The sequence below is a fragment of the Notechis scutatus genome, chromosome Z (assembly GCF_049901735.1).
Source record: "Notechis scutatus isolate UNSWTSFEM ecotype Mainland chromosome Z, rNotScu1.2, whole genome shotgun sequence".
Classification (NCBI taxonomy): Eukaryota; Metazoa; Chordata; class Lepidosauria; order Squamata; family Elapidae; genus Notechis; species Notechis scutatus.
Window position 1 is genome coordinate 128,173,421 of NC_142025.1, and position 14,659 is coordinate 128,188,079.

General features: G+C 35.5%; 1 protein-coding gene across 1 annotated transcript; it reads left to right on the forward strand.

Annotated features, from left to right (window-relative positions):
- The first annotated feature begins 638 nt into the window (after positions 1-638).
- On the forward strand, positions 639-13,667 carry LOC113428177 (vomeronasal type-2 receptor 26-like). Its single transcript, XM_087947434.1, has 6 exons — positions 639-856; positions 2,402-2,579; positions 7,229-8,092; positions 8,935-9,162; positions 11,519-11,645; positions 12,766-13,667. Exons 1-6 carry the CDS (start codon positions 639-641, stop codon positions 13,665-13,667), a joined length of 2,517 nt encoding a protein of 838 aa, XP_087803560.1.
- Positions 13,668-14,659: the final 992 nt, after the last annotated feature.

Sequence of the window (14,659 nt, forward strand, 5' to 3'; positions counted from 1 at the left end):
AAGGAAACCAAATGAGTAATAATCTTCTATCATTCACAAGCTCATTGTTGTGTGTTGCCTGATAACATTTGTGGCTACAATCACAAAGTTTACTTAAATAAAATGAATGAAATTATATATAAAACTTCCTAGAGTAGTGTGAGTTAAAGTGTTTAAGTTATATAAGGTGTTAAAATTAATTTTCATTTACCTTGATAGGAGACACTGATCACAACTTATCCATGCAGTTTTGCTACTGCTGATAGACAGAAAGCTGTCAATTTAATTATGGTTATTTTGAAAATAATTATTGACACAAAGCTGCCATTGCTTTGCAATCTTGGGTCTAGAGCAAGTTGGTTAACTTTTGTGGGTGCCCACAAAAAAGTTAACCAACTTGCTCTAGACCCAAGATTGCAAAGCAACGGCAGCTTTGTGTCAATAATTATTTTCAAAATAACCATAATTAAATTGACAGCTTTCTGTCCATCAGCAGTAGCAAAACTACATATCATATTTAATGGATTTTCTAACCCAACAATTGATCTATATGTTCTGGGCTTTGTTTTCCAGGACAGCTTTTTGCAATAGTAGTTAGTTAAATCAAGGTGTGACCCTAAGATCTTCTCCTTTATCATTTTTTTTAAAAAATGAACAAGATGGTGGTGATAATAATGTTGGCATTAGCTTCGTTACCTCCTACGGCTAGCAAATGTCCTGTTGATAAGTGTGCCACTCGAGTGCTTCTTCCAATTCTTCACAAATATTATCATTTTGGAGAATTTAACATTGCAAGCATAACTTCTCAGAGTAATGTGCTTTCACGTGCCTTATCCTATGAAAAAATACCATCTCCAGAGTACTTTGATGATATTCCGTAAGAACCTGGGATATAATTGAATCACAATGTGTATCTCCCCTGATTCACTATCTGAGCAAGTTGCTTTATACATGAACTTTTATTCTGATTCATATCATTTGTAATATTACCTCATTCTAGTTTTAGCAGAGAAGCATAGTGATAGCATGTTCTTTTCTTAATAGAAGCCATACATTCTGTTCTTCCTAACGTTTGTGTCCTTCACTGTTGTTTCTGAGGCTGGACAGCTCAAGTTATATTTGTAACATCTTAAAGACTGTTGTGTGTTAACAAGGTTGTGGTTTTCCAAAAAAAGAAGCAAGTGTTTTCTGATGATATTTATTCAGGGTATATTTGCAAACAAGAGCTGCAGCCCTTATGTATATGATTTATGTAAACTGATTTATTTTTTAAGATGCACTTTTTTCAACGGCAATATTTTTTTATAATCATTTGCTTCAGCTTCCAAAATTACATCTGCTGAATTGAATGTATAGCTGCTATAATAGCTTTTCCCCCCACATTAGTGAAAATGACCAACTTTTCAAAACTGTCGAACTGTATTTTCAGTTGTGGGCAAATTGATGGAAACAGAATTTTGAACTGGAGATGAACAATTCTGGGAACTTGTTTGTGTCTTGGATTATAAACAGAAATTAGTTATTCCCAATTGTTAATTTTTTTAAAGGATCTTTTTCTTCTCTCTGCTTCTCCTTCTTCTCAAAATATCTTCTTAGCACATTCATGTATTTGTATACCTGCATGTCTGTGTGTGTTGGGGGGGGGGGGGGTAAGTGGATGGGTATTATATCCATGTGATAACAGAAATACGAATTGTTCCCACATACTGAATCAAACTTTCTGAAATATGAGCTATTTATGTCCCTAATAATATGTGCCATCATAAACCTGATGGTCATGAAGATGCTATGCTAGGCTTTTTTCCTGTTGCTACCCTAGTATATTATCCTCCTTTTTAAATGGAATAGATCATAAGAATCTGACTTTTACAATGCTCTGGAGCTCAGGTTAAGATATTCAACAAATGTTAGAACACTGGCTTTAGTATCATAAATAATGCACAACTCTCTAGTCAGCCCTGTGAATGAATGAAGGAGTATCATTTATAATCTTAACACAAATGTGTGAATCCAATGCAGATGTAAATTTTACTGAATGCAGGCAGATGCAGATTTCCAAAAACATGTAACAACACTGTTGTGTTCATGCTAGCTAGAAGTTCCAAATTAAATTCACAAACAAATTTCAAAAAGTGATACCTTACGGGAGTGTATTTTCTTTTGCAAGTTACACTTCCCAACATAAGAGCTACATAATTTATTTCTGATAGAGTATCATTTGTTTGATATATATTTAATACATATATTGCTATGTTGAACAAATATAACATTATGAAGCATATGGTTATGTCTTATGTGCTTTTTGTAGAGTATTGATTCAGCATTACCAGCATATTCTGGCACTGGTATTTGCTGTAAAAGAAATCAATGAAAACCCACATATTTTGCCAAACATCACTTTGGGCTTCCAGATCTATAACAGCCATTTCAGTGCAAGCTGGACTTATCTTGCTTCAATGGAATTGCTCTCCACTCAAAAGAGATTCATTCCAAACTACAAGTGTGACAGTATAAACAATGCAGTTGCAGTCATTGGGGGACCTAATTCAAATGTCTGCCTTCATATGGCCCCCATTCTTGATCTCTACAAGATCCCACAGGTAAGGAACATCTGTACCTCTGATGCTTCCCTTATTGGCATGATTAAAATGAGGGGAAAACTCTGTGACTTTTTTTTTTTTTTTTTAGAGTTAAGGCTCACCTGTTTACTTTCATTCTTCATATTTGAACATCAGAATTCATCTGATTATAGAGACTAAAATATTTATCCTGTGATCAAAATTTGCATCATGTCAACTATTTTTTTGCAGAATGTATGTCCAAAATATGCCAAAATGGAAAATAATAGATTTTTATCTTTGACTTTTCATAACTTGATTTAGAAGACTTTTAGTTTCTGGAAGCTAAAAGGAACTAGCAATGTTTTATGTAATCAAAAACTTGCACTAAAGTGTTTACATATACAGAGGTGGGGTATTTTTTGGTGGGGGGGTTGGTTTCTTCCTGTTGCTATCTTCTATTATTTCCTACTGATATCTCATAGAAAATAGGATATAGATAGCTATAATATTAAAGATATATTAACAGAATAACTCTTTCCTTTCATCATTTCTTCCTATTCATCTTCTCTCTCCCCTCTCTACTGCAATGTAACTAAAATCCTTTCTCAACATTCTAATAATCTCATGCAAGAATTCATAATTTAATTTTGAAGTATCTCAGACTCTCGGATATCTAAGTCTGACTCAGGTATTCCTTTGGAAGCAAATTGTTTGCCATTTGTACTAGTATTAAAAAATCCTCTTCATCGCTCAGCTCTAAAACAATTTTATTTTTATTTTTTATTTAGTTTAGTTTGTCAAGCATGTATGAGAAAACAAGTATAAGTATGGACATAACATATAAACATATAAGTATAAATGGATGTATATACATATACATATACATATATATACATATACATATACATATACATATACATATACATATACATATACATATACATATGTTTTTTAGATTTGGGTATTTATATGTATGGTATTCAGCTTTGTTCGGGTATTTTCCACATCATTGTAGTTGTGCTTTTAAAGTTGTAGCAAGCGTTTTGGGAATCTCATCTGCCATCATCAGGCTTCTGTATTGTGTTCGTCTGAACGTATTGTGATGAACACAATACAGAAGCCTGATGATGGCAGATGATTCTCAAACGCTTGCTACAACTTTAAAAGCACAACTACAATGACGTGGGAAAATACTCCTAACAAAGTCTGATATATAATGCTCAAACTTAGAAACCCACCTACCACACACACACACACATATATATATGCATACATACATATATACATATATACACATATATAAAATGAGTATGAATAAATGGGACAGGGATGGTAGACACGCTGGTGTGCTTTACACAACCTCTTAGGAATGGAGTGAGGTCCACAGTAGATAGTTTAAAGTTAAAGTTTTGGGACTTTGAGGATGTAACACACACAATTAGTAGCGAATTCCAGGCATTGACCATTCTGTTGCAGATGTTGTATTTTCTGCAATCGAGTTTGGAGCAGTTTATTTATTTTTTATTTATTTTATTTTATTTATTTATTTGATTTGTCAATTGTTTACAAGATAATAAGTATAAGTGTATACATAGTTGTGAATACATGAGATGGGTACATATAAGAAAAATAAAAGAATAGAGAAACAATAGGACAGGGACGGTAGGCACGTTGGTGCGCTTATGCCGCCCCTACAGACCTCTTAGGAAAGGGTGAGGTCAATGGTAGACAGTCTAAGGTTAAAGTTTTGGGGTTTGGGAAGAGACTACAGAGTCGGGTAGAGTATTCCAGACATTGACTACTCTATTGCTGAAGTCGTATTTCCTGCAATCAAGTTTGGTGCGGTTTACTTTGAGTTTGTATCTATTGTGTGCTCTTGTGTTGTTATGGTTGAAGCTGAAGTATTCATTGACAGGTAGGACATTGCAATTTATGATTTTATATACCATGCTTAAGTCAGACCGAAGGCAGGCGTAATTCAAGGTTTTCTAGTTCTAGAATTTCAAGTCTGGTGGCATAAGGTATTCTACAACGAGTAGAAGAGTGGAGAACTCTTCTTGTGAAATATTTCTGGACTTTCTCAATTGTGCTAATATCAGATACGTAATGAGGGTTCCAGACTGATGAACTGTATTCGAGTATTGGTCTAGCAAATGTTTTGTATGCTCTGGTTAGTAGTGTGATATTGCCAGAGAAAAAGCTACGTAGGATTAGGTTAACAACTCTTAATGCCTTTTTGGCTATGTAGTTGCAGTGGGCTCTAGCACTCAGATCATTAGAGGTGAGTATTCCAAGGTCCTTTACAGAGCTTGGGTCATCAACAAGGTCTTGACTATTCAGCTTGTATTTTATTTTCTGATTTTTTTTGCCAATATGTAAGACAGAGCATTTATTTGTTGAGATTTGAAGTTGCCATTTGTTTGACCATTCGGATACATAGTCAAGATCTTTTTGTAGGGTAGTAGTATTGTCTATAGTATTGAACAGCTTTACATCATCAGCGAAGAAGAACGCTAATTGCTCTTAATATGATCACAGAGGTCGTTTATGTAGAGTATGAAGAGAGTTGGTCCTAGAACACTGCCCTGAGGGACACCACTATTGACAGGTACTGGATTTGATAGGACTCTCCCGATTTTGACCATTTGTTGTCTGTTTGATAGGAATGCTTCTATCCAGTTATTCAGTTGTCCAGATATACCATAGGATTTTATTTTTAGGAGTAGTTTGTCGTGTACCACTGAATCAAAGGCTTTACAGAAGTCTATGTAGATTGCGTCTATTGCTTTGCCCTGGTCGAGTTGTGTCGTCCATATGTTTTTGCAGTGTAAGAGTTGCAGATTACAGGATAGTTTTTTTCTGAAACCAAATTGTTTATTGGAGAGTAGGTTGTTTGTCTCTAAGTGGAGGATGATGGATTGGTTAATAATTGATTCCATGACTTTGCAGGTGACGCAGCATAAGGAGATTGGTCTGTAATTTTCAACTAGGATTGGGTCTCCCTTTTTGAAGATGGGGATGACTGTGGCTTGTGACCATAGGTTAGGCAAGGAGCTGGTCCTGAAAGATTTTTCAAAGATTATGCTTAGAGGTTTGGCTATGGCAGTGGATAGCTTTCTTAAGAAAGTAGGCACATATTCCATCCGGTCCAATAGATAGGGATGGTTTTAGATTGCGTAGTGATTTTTCAACATTGTTTTCTGTGAAATTGATATGTATTAGGTCATTGTTGTTATCTGTGGTACGGTTAGGAAATACTGGGCAAGATCCATTGCTGTTTACAAATACTGAGCCGAAGAATGTGTTAAAGATGTTGGCTTTAATGGTGTCGTCGTTGCAGTCTTTACCATCAGGTCCTATCAAGGGAGGGATGAACCTTGAGTCTTTTAGTTTGTTGTTTACTTTGAGTTTGTATCTATAGTTTGCCTGTGTGTTATTGTGGTTGAAGCTGAAGTAGTCATTGACAGGTAGGACATTGTAGCAGACAATTTTGTGTACTAAACTTAGGTCAGACCATAGGTGGTGTAGTTCTCATTTTCTAGGTCCAAAATTTCAAGTCAGGTGTCATAAGGTAATCTATTGTGAGCTGAGGAGTGGAGTACTCTTCTTGTGACTTACCTCTGGACTTGTTCAATTGTAATAATGTCTGTTATACAGTGTGATTCCAGGCAGATGAGCTGTATTTGAGAATTTGTCTGGTGAAGGCTTTGTATGCCCTGGTTGGCAGTTCAATGTTACCAGAGAAGAAGCTTCTCAAAATTAGGTTAACAACTCTTAATGCCTTTTTGGCAATGCTGTTATATTGAGCTCTGGGGCTTATATATTTTGAAATGAATACTTCTAGGTCCTTGACAGAATGAGGGTCATCTATGAGGTCATATCCTCCCAGTTTATATTTAGTATTCTGATTTTTGTTGCCAGTGTGTAAAATAGAGCATTTGTTGGTTGAGATTTGAAGTTGCCAATTGTTTGACCATTCTGAAACATAGTTAAGTCACTTTGTAGGGCAGCAACATTGTCAGTGGTGTTAAATAGTTATAGTCAGTGGTATAAATGAGTTATAGACTGGAAAAGTATATGGGATAATAGTGTGTTTAGGTTTTATGTTGTCATAAATCATTATAAGGATTACCTTTCACAACTGAAGAAAAGATTGGTTGGGTTTCTAACAGAACAGAATAACAGAGTTTGAAGGACCTTGGAGGTCTTCTAATCCACCTTCTGCTTGAGTAGGAAACCCTATACCATTTCAGACAAATGGTTGTCTAATTTCTTCTTAAAAATATCCAGTGATAGAGCACCGACAATTTCTGAAGATAAGCTGTTCTATTGATTAATTTCTCCTTAGTTCTAGACTGCTTCTCTCCTTGATCAGTTTCCACTCATTGCTTCTTGTCCTGCCTTCAGATGCTTTGGAGAATAAGTTTGCCCATATTCTTTGTGGTGGACCCTTAAATATTGGAACATTGCTATCATATGACCTCTAGTCCTTCTTTTCATTAAACTAGACATACCCAATTCCTGCAACAATTATTCATATATTTTAACATACAGATCCTTATCCTCCTTGTTGCTCTTCTCTGCACTCTTTCTAGACTCTCAACACATTTTTTTTTATATTGTGGTGATCAAATATACTCACCCATAGATATTATGACATAATTTAAACAAATATTCTTTTTTTAAAGGTTACATATGGATCTGCTCCAGTACTGCATTACAGAAGCCAAGCTGGTTTTGTCCAACAGATGTTCCCAAAAGGCACTTATCAATATAATGGGATTCTTCACTTACTTCTGCATTTCAGGTGGAGATGGATTGGGGTGCTTTATCTTGATGATGACAATGGGGAAAGATTTGTGCAGAATGTCCTTCCCTTTTTCTCTGAGAGGGGCATTTGTTTTGATTTCATACAAAGACTCCCCAGACAAGGATTTACTGGGGAACTGCAGAAACTTATAGAAGAAGGTCTTGCAACTTACAAGACCATTATGAGAAATACTTCCAATGTTTTGCTCATACATGGAGAAATACAGACAATACCAGTTTTAAGATTACTGATAGCAGGTTCAGTATATTTGGATATACCTTCAAAGCCAGGTGATAAAGTCTGGATTATGACGGCCCAAATGGATTTCACTTCCTTTGCTTTCCAAGGCAGATGGAGCATAGACTTCCTTCATGGTACTATATCCTTGGCAGTCCACTTAAAGGAAGTGTTGGGATTTCAAGAGTTTCTTCAGACCAGAAACCCTATCTCAGAAAAAAAAGATGGTTTTATCCAGAGCTTCTGGGAAAATGTGTTTGAATGTTTTTTCTCAAGCCCCACCTCAGAAAACCCATTTGAGAGAACTTGCACTGGGTTTGAAAAACTGGAGTCTCTTCCTGGTTCTCTTTTTGAAATGAAGATGACTGCTCACAGCTATAGCATGTACAATGCAGTCTATGCTATAGCACATGCTCTGCACCACATACATTTGTTGAAATTCAAGCAAAAAATAATGGTGAAGGGGCTGAGAAAGAGTATTGATCTCAATCAATACTCTTGGCAGGTACAGAATATAGCATGATATCAGTGTTCCTACATTTTAGGGACTGCCAAGAAGAATAGGGATCAAATTATATTTCAAAGCTGCAGAAGGCAAGACAAGAAGCAATGGATGGGACCTAATCAAGGAGACAAGTAATCTAGATCTAAGTAGAAATGTCCTAATAGTGAGAACAATTAATCAGTGGAACAACCAATGGAATAACTTGTGAACAGGCTTGTCTTCAGAGGTTGTGGGTGTTCCATCACTTGAGGCTTTTAAAAAGAGACTACACAGTTATTTGTCTGAAATGGTATAGGGTCTCCTGTTGCAATTAATTTTTCTATGTATTTTTTTCAATTGGAAGAAAATGTTACTTTTGTTAGTTCTGTACCTCTAATTGAGTATTTTTCAACTACAACTTTAAAATCAACTTTATGATGGGTAGGATTCAAATCACAGCATTCTCCAGTTAGTTGGAGTCTACACATTTAAGTTGTTGAGGTTGAGAAACATTACTCTAATATATTAGGATATTGTTGAAGATGACTAGGCTGAGTCCAGGGCAAGAATCAAGCACGTCATCAGTTTGGAATCCTTCGTGTCCTTAAGAGATCTAGGTCCAGTCCTTCTTGAATCCTACTGACTCTTATCTATCACCATTTTGCCTTGACCTTAGTAGTTGAAATTGTTGTAGAAAGATAGCATGGGATAAAGTTCTACTCATTTGAACAACCTTGGTTCCTAATTTCTTGTGCCTGACAGATAAATTAGCAATTCAATGTTGCCTTTTCAAAATTATAATACTAAAATATTATAATCTCCCTTTGGGTTGTTTTAAAATGTTCCCCCCAATTTGATCTTAGCTTCATCACCTTTTACGAAAAGTATCATTCAACAATAGTGCTGGAGAGAAAATTTCCTTTGACCAAAGTGGAGAAAGAATAGCTGGATTTGATATTATCAACTGGATAACATTCCCAAACCAGTCTTTCTTGAAAGCAAAAGTTGGAAAGATTGATCCATATGCTTCTTCAGAGAGTATATTCTCCATTAATGACAATAGCATTGTATGGCCTAACAAATTCAATCATGTAAGGATGTATGCATTTCTTGAAGTATTTTCAGATGTAATGGTTTGTGGGAATGACCTTGGGAGACAATGTGAACAACCACAGCCAAAGGAATAGTCAAATAAGAGGCAGTTTAGCCCACAGAAGCAAATGTATATGGCAAAGAAAAAGAAACTCAGAAGGGAGTTTCCCTTGTTTTTTAGCAAGTAAAGAGGGAAATATACTTTTAGACTTGGGTCATCTAGGTTTGCTTCCTGTCTGGACTAGCTTGCAAGACTAACACAGATGTTGTAACAAAGTTAGTAAAAATATTTGATGTTTGGCAAAAGAAATCATTGTGTTGGTCCTAAATATCAGATCTGCAGAGGAGGAAGAATTACCTTCCAAACAATTTTGCCTTTTTGCCTTAACGGACAGAAAAGAAATAATATACTGCAAAATGTGCTCTAAAGGTCCTAAGGCAAAATTTCACATATGTGATATCAGACAATGTCCTACTGCCTCTAGGCATGAAAAGGGATAGGGTGCTCTCAACTTTCAATTTTGGGAGAAGAAAAGTATTGAATTTCACTTTTTCTCAGGTTTGTTAAATAAGATTTATCCAAATCAAGGTTTAGTGAATATCAATTTATAGATAAATTAAGCAACTGTTTAATTCACTAGAATTATCCATTATAGAGCACAAGGAAGTTGACTAAAACAATAATGATACAATGCTGAAAGAAAAATATACAGCAGTTTTGCACTAAAGGAGTATTGCTATTTATCTGTTAACATTTAATTTAGTTTTGATATTTATGAAGAGAAAAGGATGAAGGCTTTTGAACAATATTGGAAAATAATGGAATTGTTGTGTTTGAAACATAATTTACCAGTCCTATTTCCTTTTTTCTTTATATTAGGTCAATTATGATTTCTACAATTTAAATTATATTATTTCATTGATTCTATTTTTTCTGTCTTTGGTTAATTAGTTCAGCCCAATAAAACACATGCTAACAAGTTAAAAAAATCTACTCCAAGTTCCATAAGAAAAGCTAAATGTAAATACTTCAAGATAATTAAAGAGGAGATGCGTCAATTACATGTCAACTATTTATACAGACAAGCTAAGAACACTAAGAAAAAAGTGTTAAAGTACAAAAGATTATAGAAACTTTATTTTTAGAGTAAGCATAGAAATATGAACAAAGCCATTGAAGTAGAGGGACATTTTTTCATAGTTATCTCAATTAAATCTTATTATTTCAGTAACTCTAAAAGCACAATATCTAAAGAGCATACCTTAACAATTTTGCCAAGGAGTTCAAATTTCTTAAACAATTTTGTTTCCAACTCTCTAGACATATTTATTATTTATTTATTTATTGTCAATTGTTTACAAGATAATAGGTATAAATAAAAACATAGTTGTATGTTATTCAGCTTTGTTCGGGTATTTTCCCACGTCATTATAGTTGTGCTTTTAAAGCTGTAGCAACGTTTTGGCAGAATCTCATCTGCCATCATCAGGCTTCTGTATTGTGTTGAACACAATACAGAAGCCTGATGATGGCAGATGAGATTCTGCCGAAATGTTGCTACAACTTTAAAAGCACAACTATAATGACGTGGGAAAATACCCGAACAAAGCTGAATAACATACATGTAAGTACCTGTGAAAACTTAAGAAAACAAAAACATAGTTATGAATACATGGATACATATAAGAAAAATAAAAAAATAAAATAAAAGAAACAATAGGACAGGGATGGTAGGCACGTTGGTGCGCTTTTGCAAGCCCCCTACAGACCTCTGAGGAAAAGGGTGAGGTCAATAGTAGACAGTCTAAGGTTAAAGTTTTTGGGGTTTGGGGAAGAAACCACAGAGTCAGGTAGAGTATTCCAGACATTGACCACTCTGTTGCTGAAGTCGTATTTCCTGCAATCAAGTTTGGTGCGATTAACCTTGAGTTTGTATCTATTGTTTCCTCTTGTGTTGTTATGGTTGAAGCTGAAGTATTCATTGACAGGTAGGACATTGCAATGTATGATTTTATATACTATACTTAGATCGGACTGAAGGTGGCATAATTCTAGGTTTTACAGGTCTAGAATTTCGAGTCTGGTGGAATAAGGCATTCTGCAACGAGTAGAGGAGTGGAGAACTCTTCTTGTGAAATATTTCTGGACTTTCTCAACTGTGTTAATATCAGATACATAATGTGAGTTCCAGACTGATGAGCTGTATTTGAGTATTGGTCTAACAAATGTTTTGTATGCTCTAGTTAGTAGTGTATTACTAGAGAAAAAGCTACATAAGATTAGGTTAACAACTCTTATTGTTTATTTATTTATTTATTGATATGATAACTTGAATTTCTTTCTTTTACATTAAGACACAACCTATTTCACTTTGTAACAATAATTGCCTTCAAGGATTTTATAAGAGGAAGAAAGAGGGGAAGCCCTTTTGCTGTTATGATTGCCTTCCATGTCCAAAAGGAAAGATTTCAACCCAGAAAGGTGAGAAAAAAACAAAGCTAGAATTTACAGATGTTTTGATGGTTGACATAGTTCCCTTGCATTTACAATGATGTATGTAATTCATTAGCATCATATTTAACAGCTGAGTTTGTATTTTGTAGTATGAGTTTAAGATTATTTCAGGTTAGTGAAAGGGCAAGAACAGAAGGAGAAGGGAGGTCAAAACACTCCTTAAACATTATGTTTGGAATATTTATCTCTTTTCTGAAGGCCTGAATCTGCAACACTATTTTTTTCCACCCAGAACCAAACCATCTGTCCCACCCCATACCCACATGATGCTACTCCCTATATTCTGTGAGATGAAAGCGACTGATGTCCCTTTTCAACAATCAATTACCAGAACAATAAACCAGAAACAAATAGAGCTTTCTGGACCATACTGGGTGGAAGTAACTGTTGGTAACAAGGGAATCAAGAGTTGTAAAGATTAAAGTAAAGTAAAGGTTCCCCTCGCACATACATGCTAGTCATTTCTGGATCTAGGGGGCAGTGCTCATCTCCGTTACAAAGCTAAAGAGCCAGCGCTGTCTGAAGATGTCTCCATGGTCATGTGGCTGGCCTGATTAAATGCTGAAGGCGCACAGAATGTTGTTACTTCCCACCAAAGTGGTCCCTATTTTTCTACTTGCATTTTTACATGCTTTCGAACTGCTAGAATGGCAGAACCTGGGACATGTAATGGGAGCTCACTCTGTTACGCAGTGCTAGGGATTCAAACAGCCAAACTGCCAACCTTTCTGATCAACAAAATCAGCATCTTAGCCACTGAGCCACCGCATCCCTCATTGTAAAGATTGGCTCTATTCAATTAATGGAGCCAATAGTTGCTCCTTCACAAAATGGAAAGACACACAGAGTTTAGATAATCCTAACCTCTACTGTTGAAGAAGGTGTAATATTCGTAATAAATTTATTCACCATTTTTCATGGATAGTGTAAGATTTGGATTATTAGATAATGTTTGTACTAAGGTTGACTAAAGAAGATTCTATGTGTTGCTTTAAAATTTTAATCCAATTAATCCTCTTCATAGTTGTGTTATTACAGAATGATGTTTGAAATGAATTACATTATTCATATATATTTTCTCTTCCAGACATGGATGACTGTGTTCAGTGCCTAGAAGGACAATTTCCAAACCATGCTAAAGATGGATGTCTTCTGAAAAAAATCACTTATCTCTCTTACAGAGAACCTTTAGGGTTTGGTTTGACCATTTTTGCACTCTGCCTGTTTTTAATTACAACATTGATGCTTGTGATATTCATTAAACATCAAGGCACTCCCATTGTCAAAGCCAATAATAGGAATCTCACTTATGCTCTCCTTATTTCTCTCATGCTTTCATTCCTTTGTGCTTTACTGTTCATTGGCCAGCCCAGAAAGTTGACATGTCTTTTACGACAAAGTGCCTTTGGCATCATTTTTACATTTGCTGTATCTTGTGTCTTGGCCAAAACCATCATCGTTGTTCTAGCTTTTAAGGCCACTAAGCCTGATTCCCAAATGAGGAAGTGTATGAGAAAACCCCTGGCTACTTCCATTGTTTTTGTATGCTCCTTTGTCCAACTCATTATTTGTATCATGTGGTTGATAATCACTCCCCCATTCCCTGATTTTGATATGCATTCTTTGGCTGAAGAAATTCTACTAGAATGTAACGAAGGCTCAATGGTCATGTTTTACTGTGTCCTCAGCTTTATGAGTTTCTTGGCACTCCTAAGCTTCACTGTAGCTTTCTTTGCCAGAAATTTGCCAGATACATTTAACGAAGCCAAATTTATCACCTTCAGTATGCTGATGTTTTGCTCTGTTTGGCTAACATTTGTTCCCACATACTTGAGTGCAAAGGGAAAATACATATTGGCTGTGGAAATCTTCTCCATTTTAGCTTCCAGTGCTGGGTTACTAATTTGTATGTTTCTTCCCAAAAGCTATATTATATTGATAAAACCAGAACTGAATAATAGAGATCAACTGATAAGAATAAAGAACTAAAGAATATACAGTATGTATTAACAACATTACAACTTTTCTTCTTTGTAAAGTGGTTTTAAAACTAGAACTAGTTGTTCTAGTGATTACCAAAATATTTTTTTAGAAAGGATTTAGAGACTGAAAAGAATGCATAGAAGAGCTGCAAGTTTAGTGGGGCAGACACTAAAACTTACAAAGAACAGTTATAGGAATTGGGTATGAAAAGAAGGACTAAGCAAGATATGATAAAAGTGTTCTAATATTGGAAGTGTTCCTATAAAGATGAGAGTGTCAAACTATTTTTCAAAGCACCAAAAGGCAAGACTAGAAACAATGGATGGAAACAACAAGGAGAGAAGCAACCTAGAACTAAGGATAAATTTCCTAATGATGAGAGCAATCAATCAATGTAAGAACTTGCCTTCAGAAGTTGTGAGTACTCCATTACTGAAGCTTCCAAAAAGAGACTGGACAACCATTTATCTGAAATGGTATAAGGTCTCCTGCTCAAGAAGGGGGTTGGATTAGAAGACCTCCAAGGTCCCTTCCAATTCTATTATTCTATGTTCTAACTAATCTAGTTCTAAGGCAGGACACAAACTTTTATATTTGCCTACTAATAGAAATAGCAATATCACTTAGACTTATATACCACTTCACAGTGCTTTATAGCCCTCTCTAAGCAGTAAAACAGATTCAATCTGAGTCCTCATTTTACCCACCTCAGAAGGATGGAAGGCTTAGTCAACCTTGAGCTGGTGCAACCAGCAGTCAGCAGAAGTAGCTTGCAATACTACATTCTAACCACTGTGCCACCATGGCTCATACTAAGGACAAATTTCCTAATGGTGAGAGCAATCAAATAGTGGAACTACTTGCCTTCAGAGGTTATCCATCACTGAAGCTTCCAAAAAGAGACTGGACAACCATTTATCGGAAATGGTATAAGGTCTCCTGCTCAAGTAGGGGATTGGACTGGAAAAACTTCCAAGGTCCTTCCAACTCTATTATTC

What these genes read in the sequence shown, in the direction of transcription:
- LOC113428177 (XM_087947434.1), top strand. Translation starts at nt 639, where the DNA reads ATGGTGGTGATAATAATGTTGGCATTAGCTTCGTTACCTCCTACGGCT. An exon ending in GAGTACTTTGATGATATTCC is followed by an intron (nt 857 to 2,401) that starts GTAAGAACCTGG and finishes GATCTATAACAG; the next exon opens with CCATTTCAGTGCAAGCTGGA. An exon ending in ATCTCTACAAGATCCCACAG is followed by an intron (nt 2,580 to 7,228) that starts GTAAGGAACATC and finishes CTTTTTTTAAAG; the next exon opens with GTTACATATGGATCTGCTCC.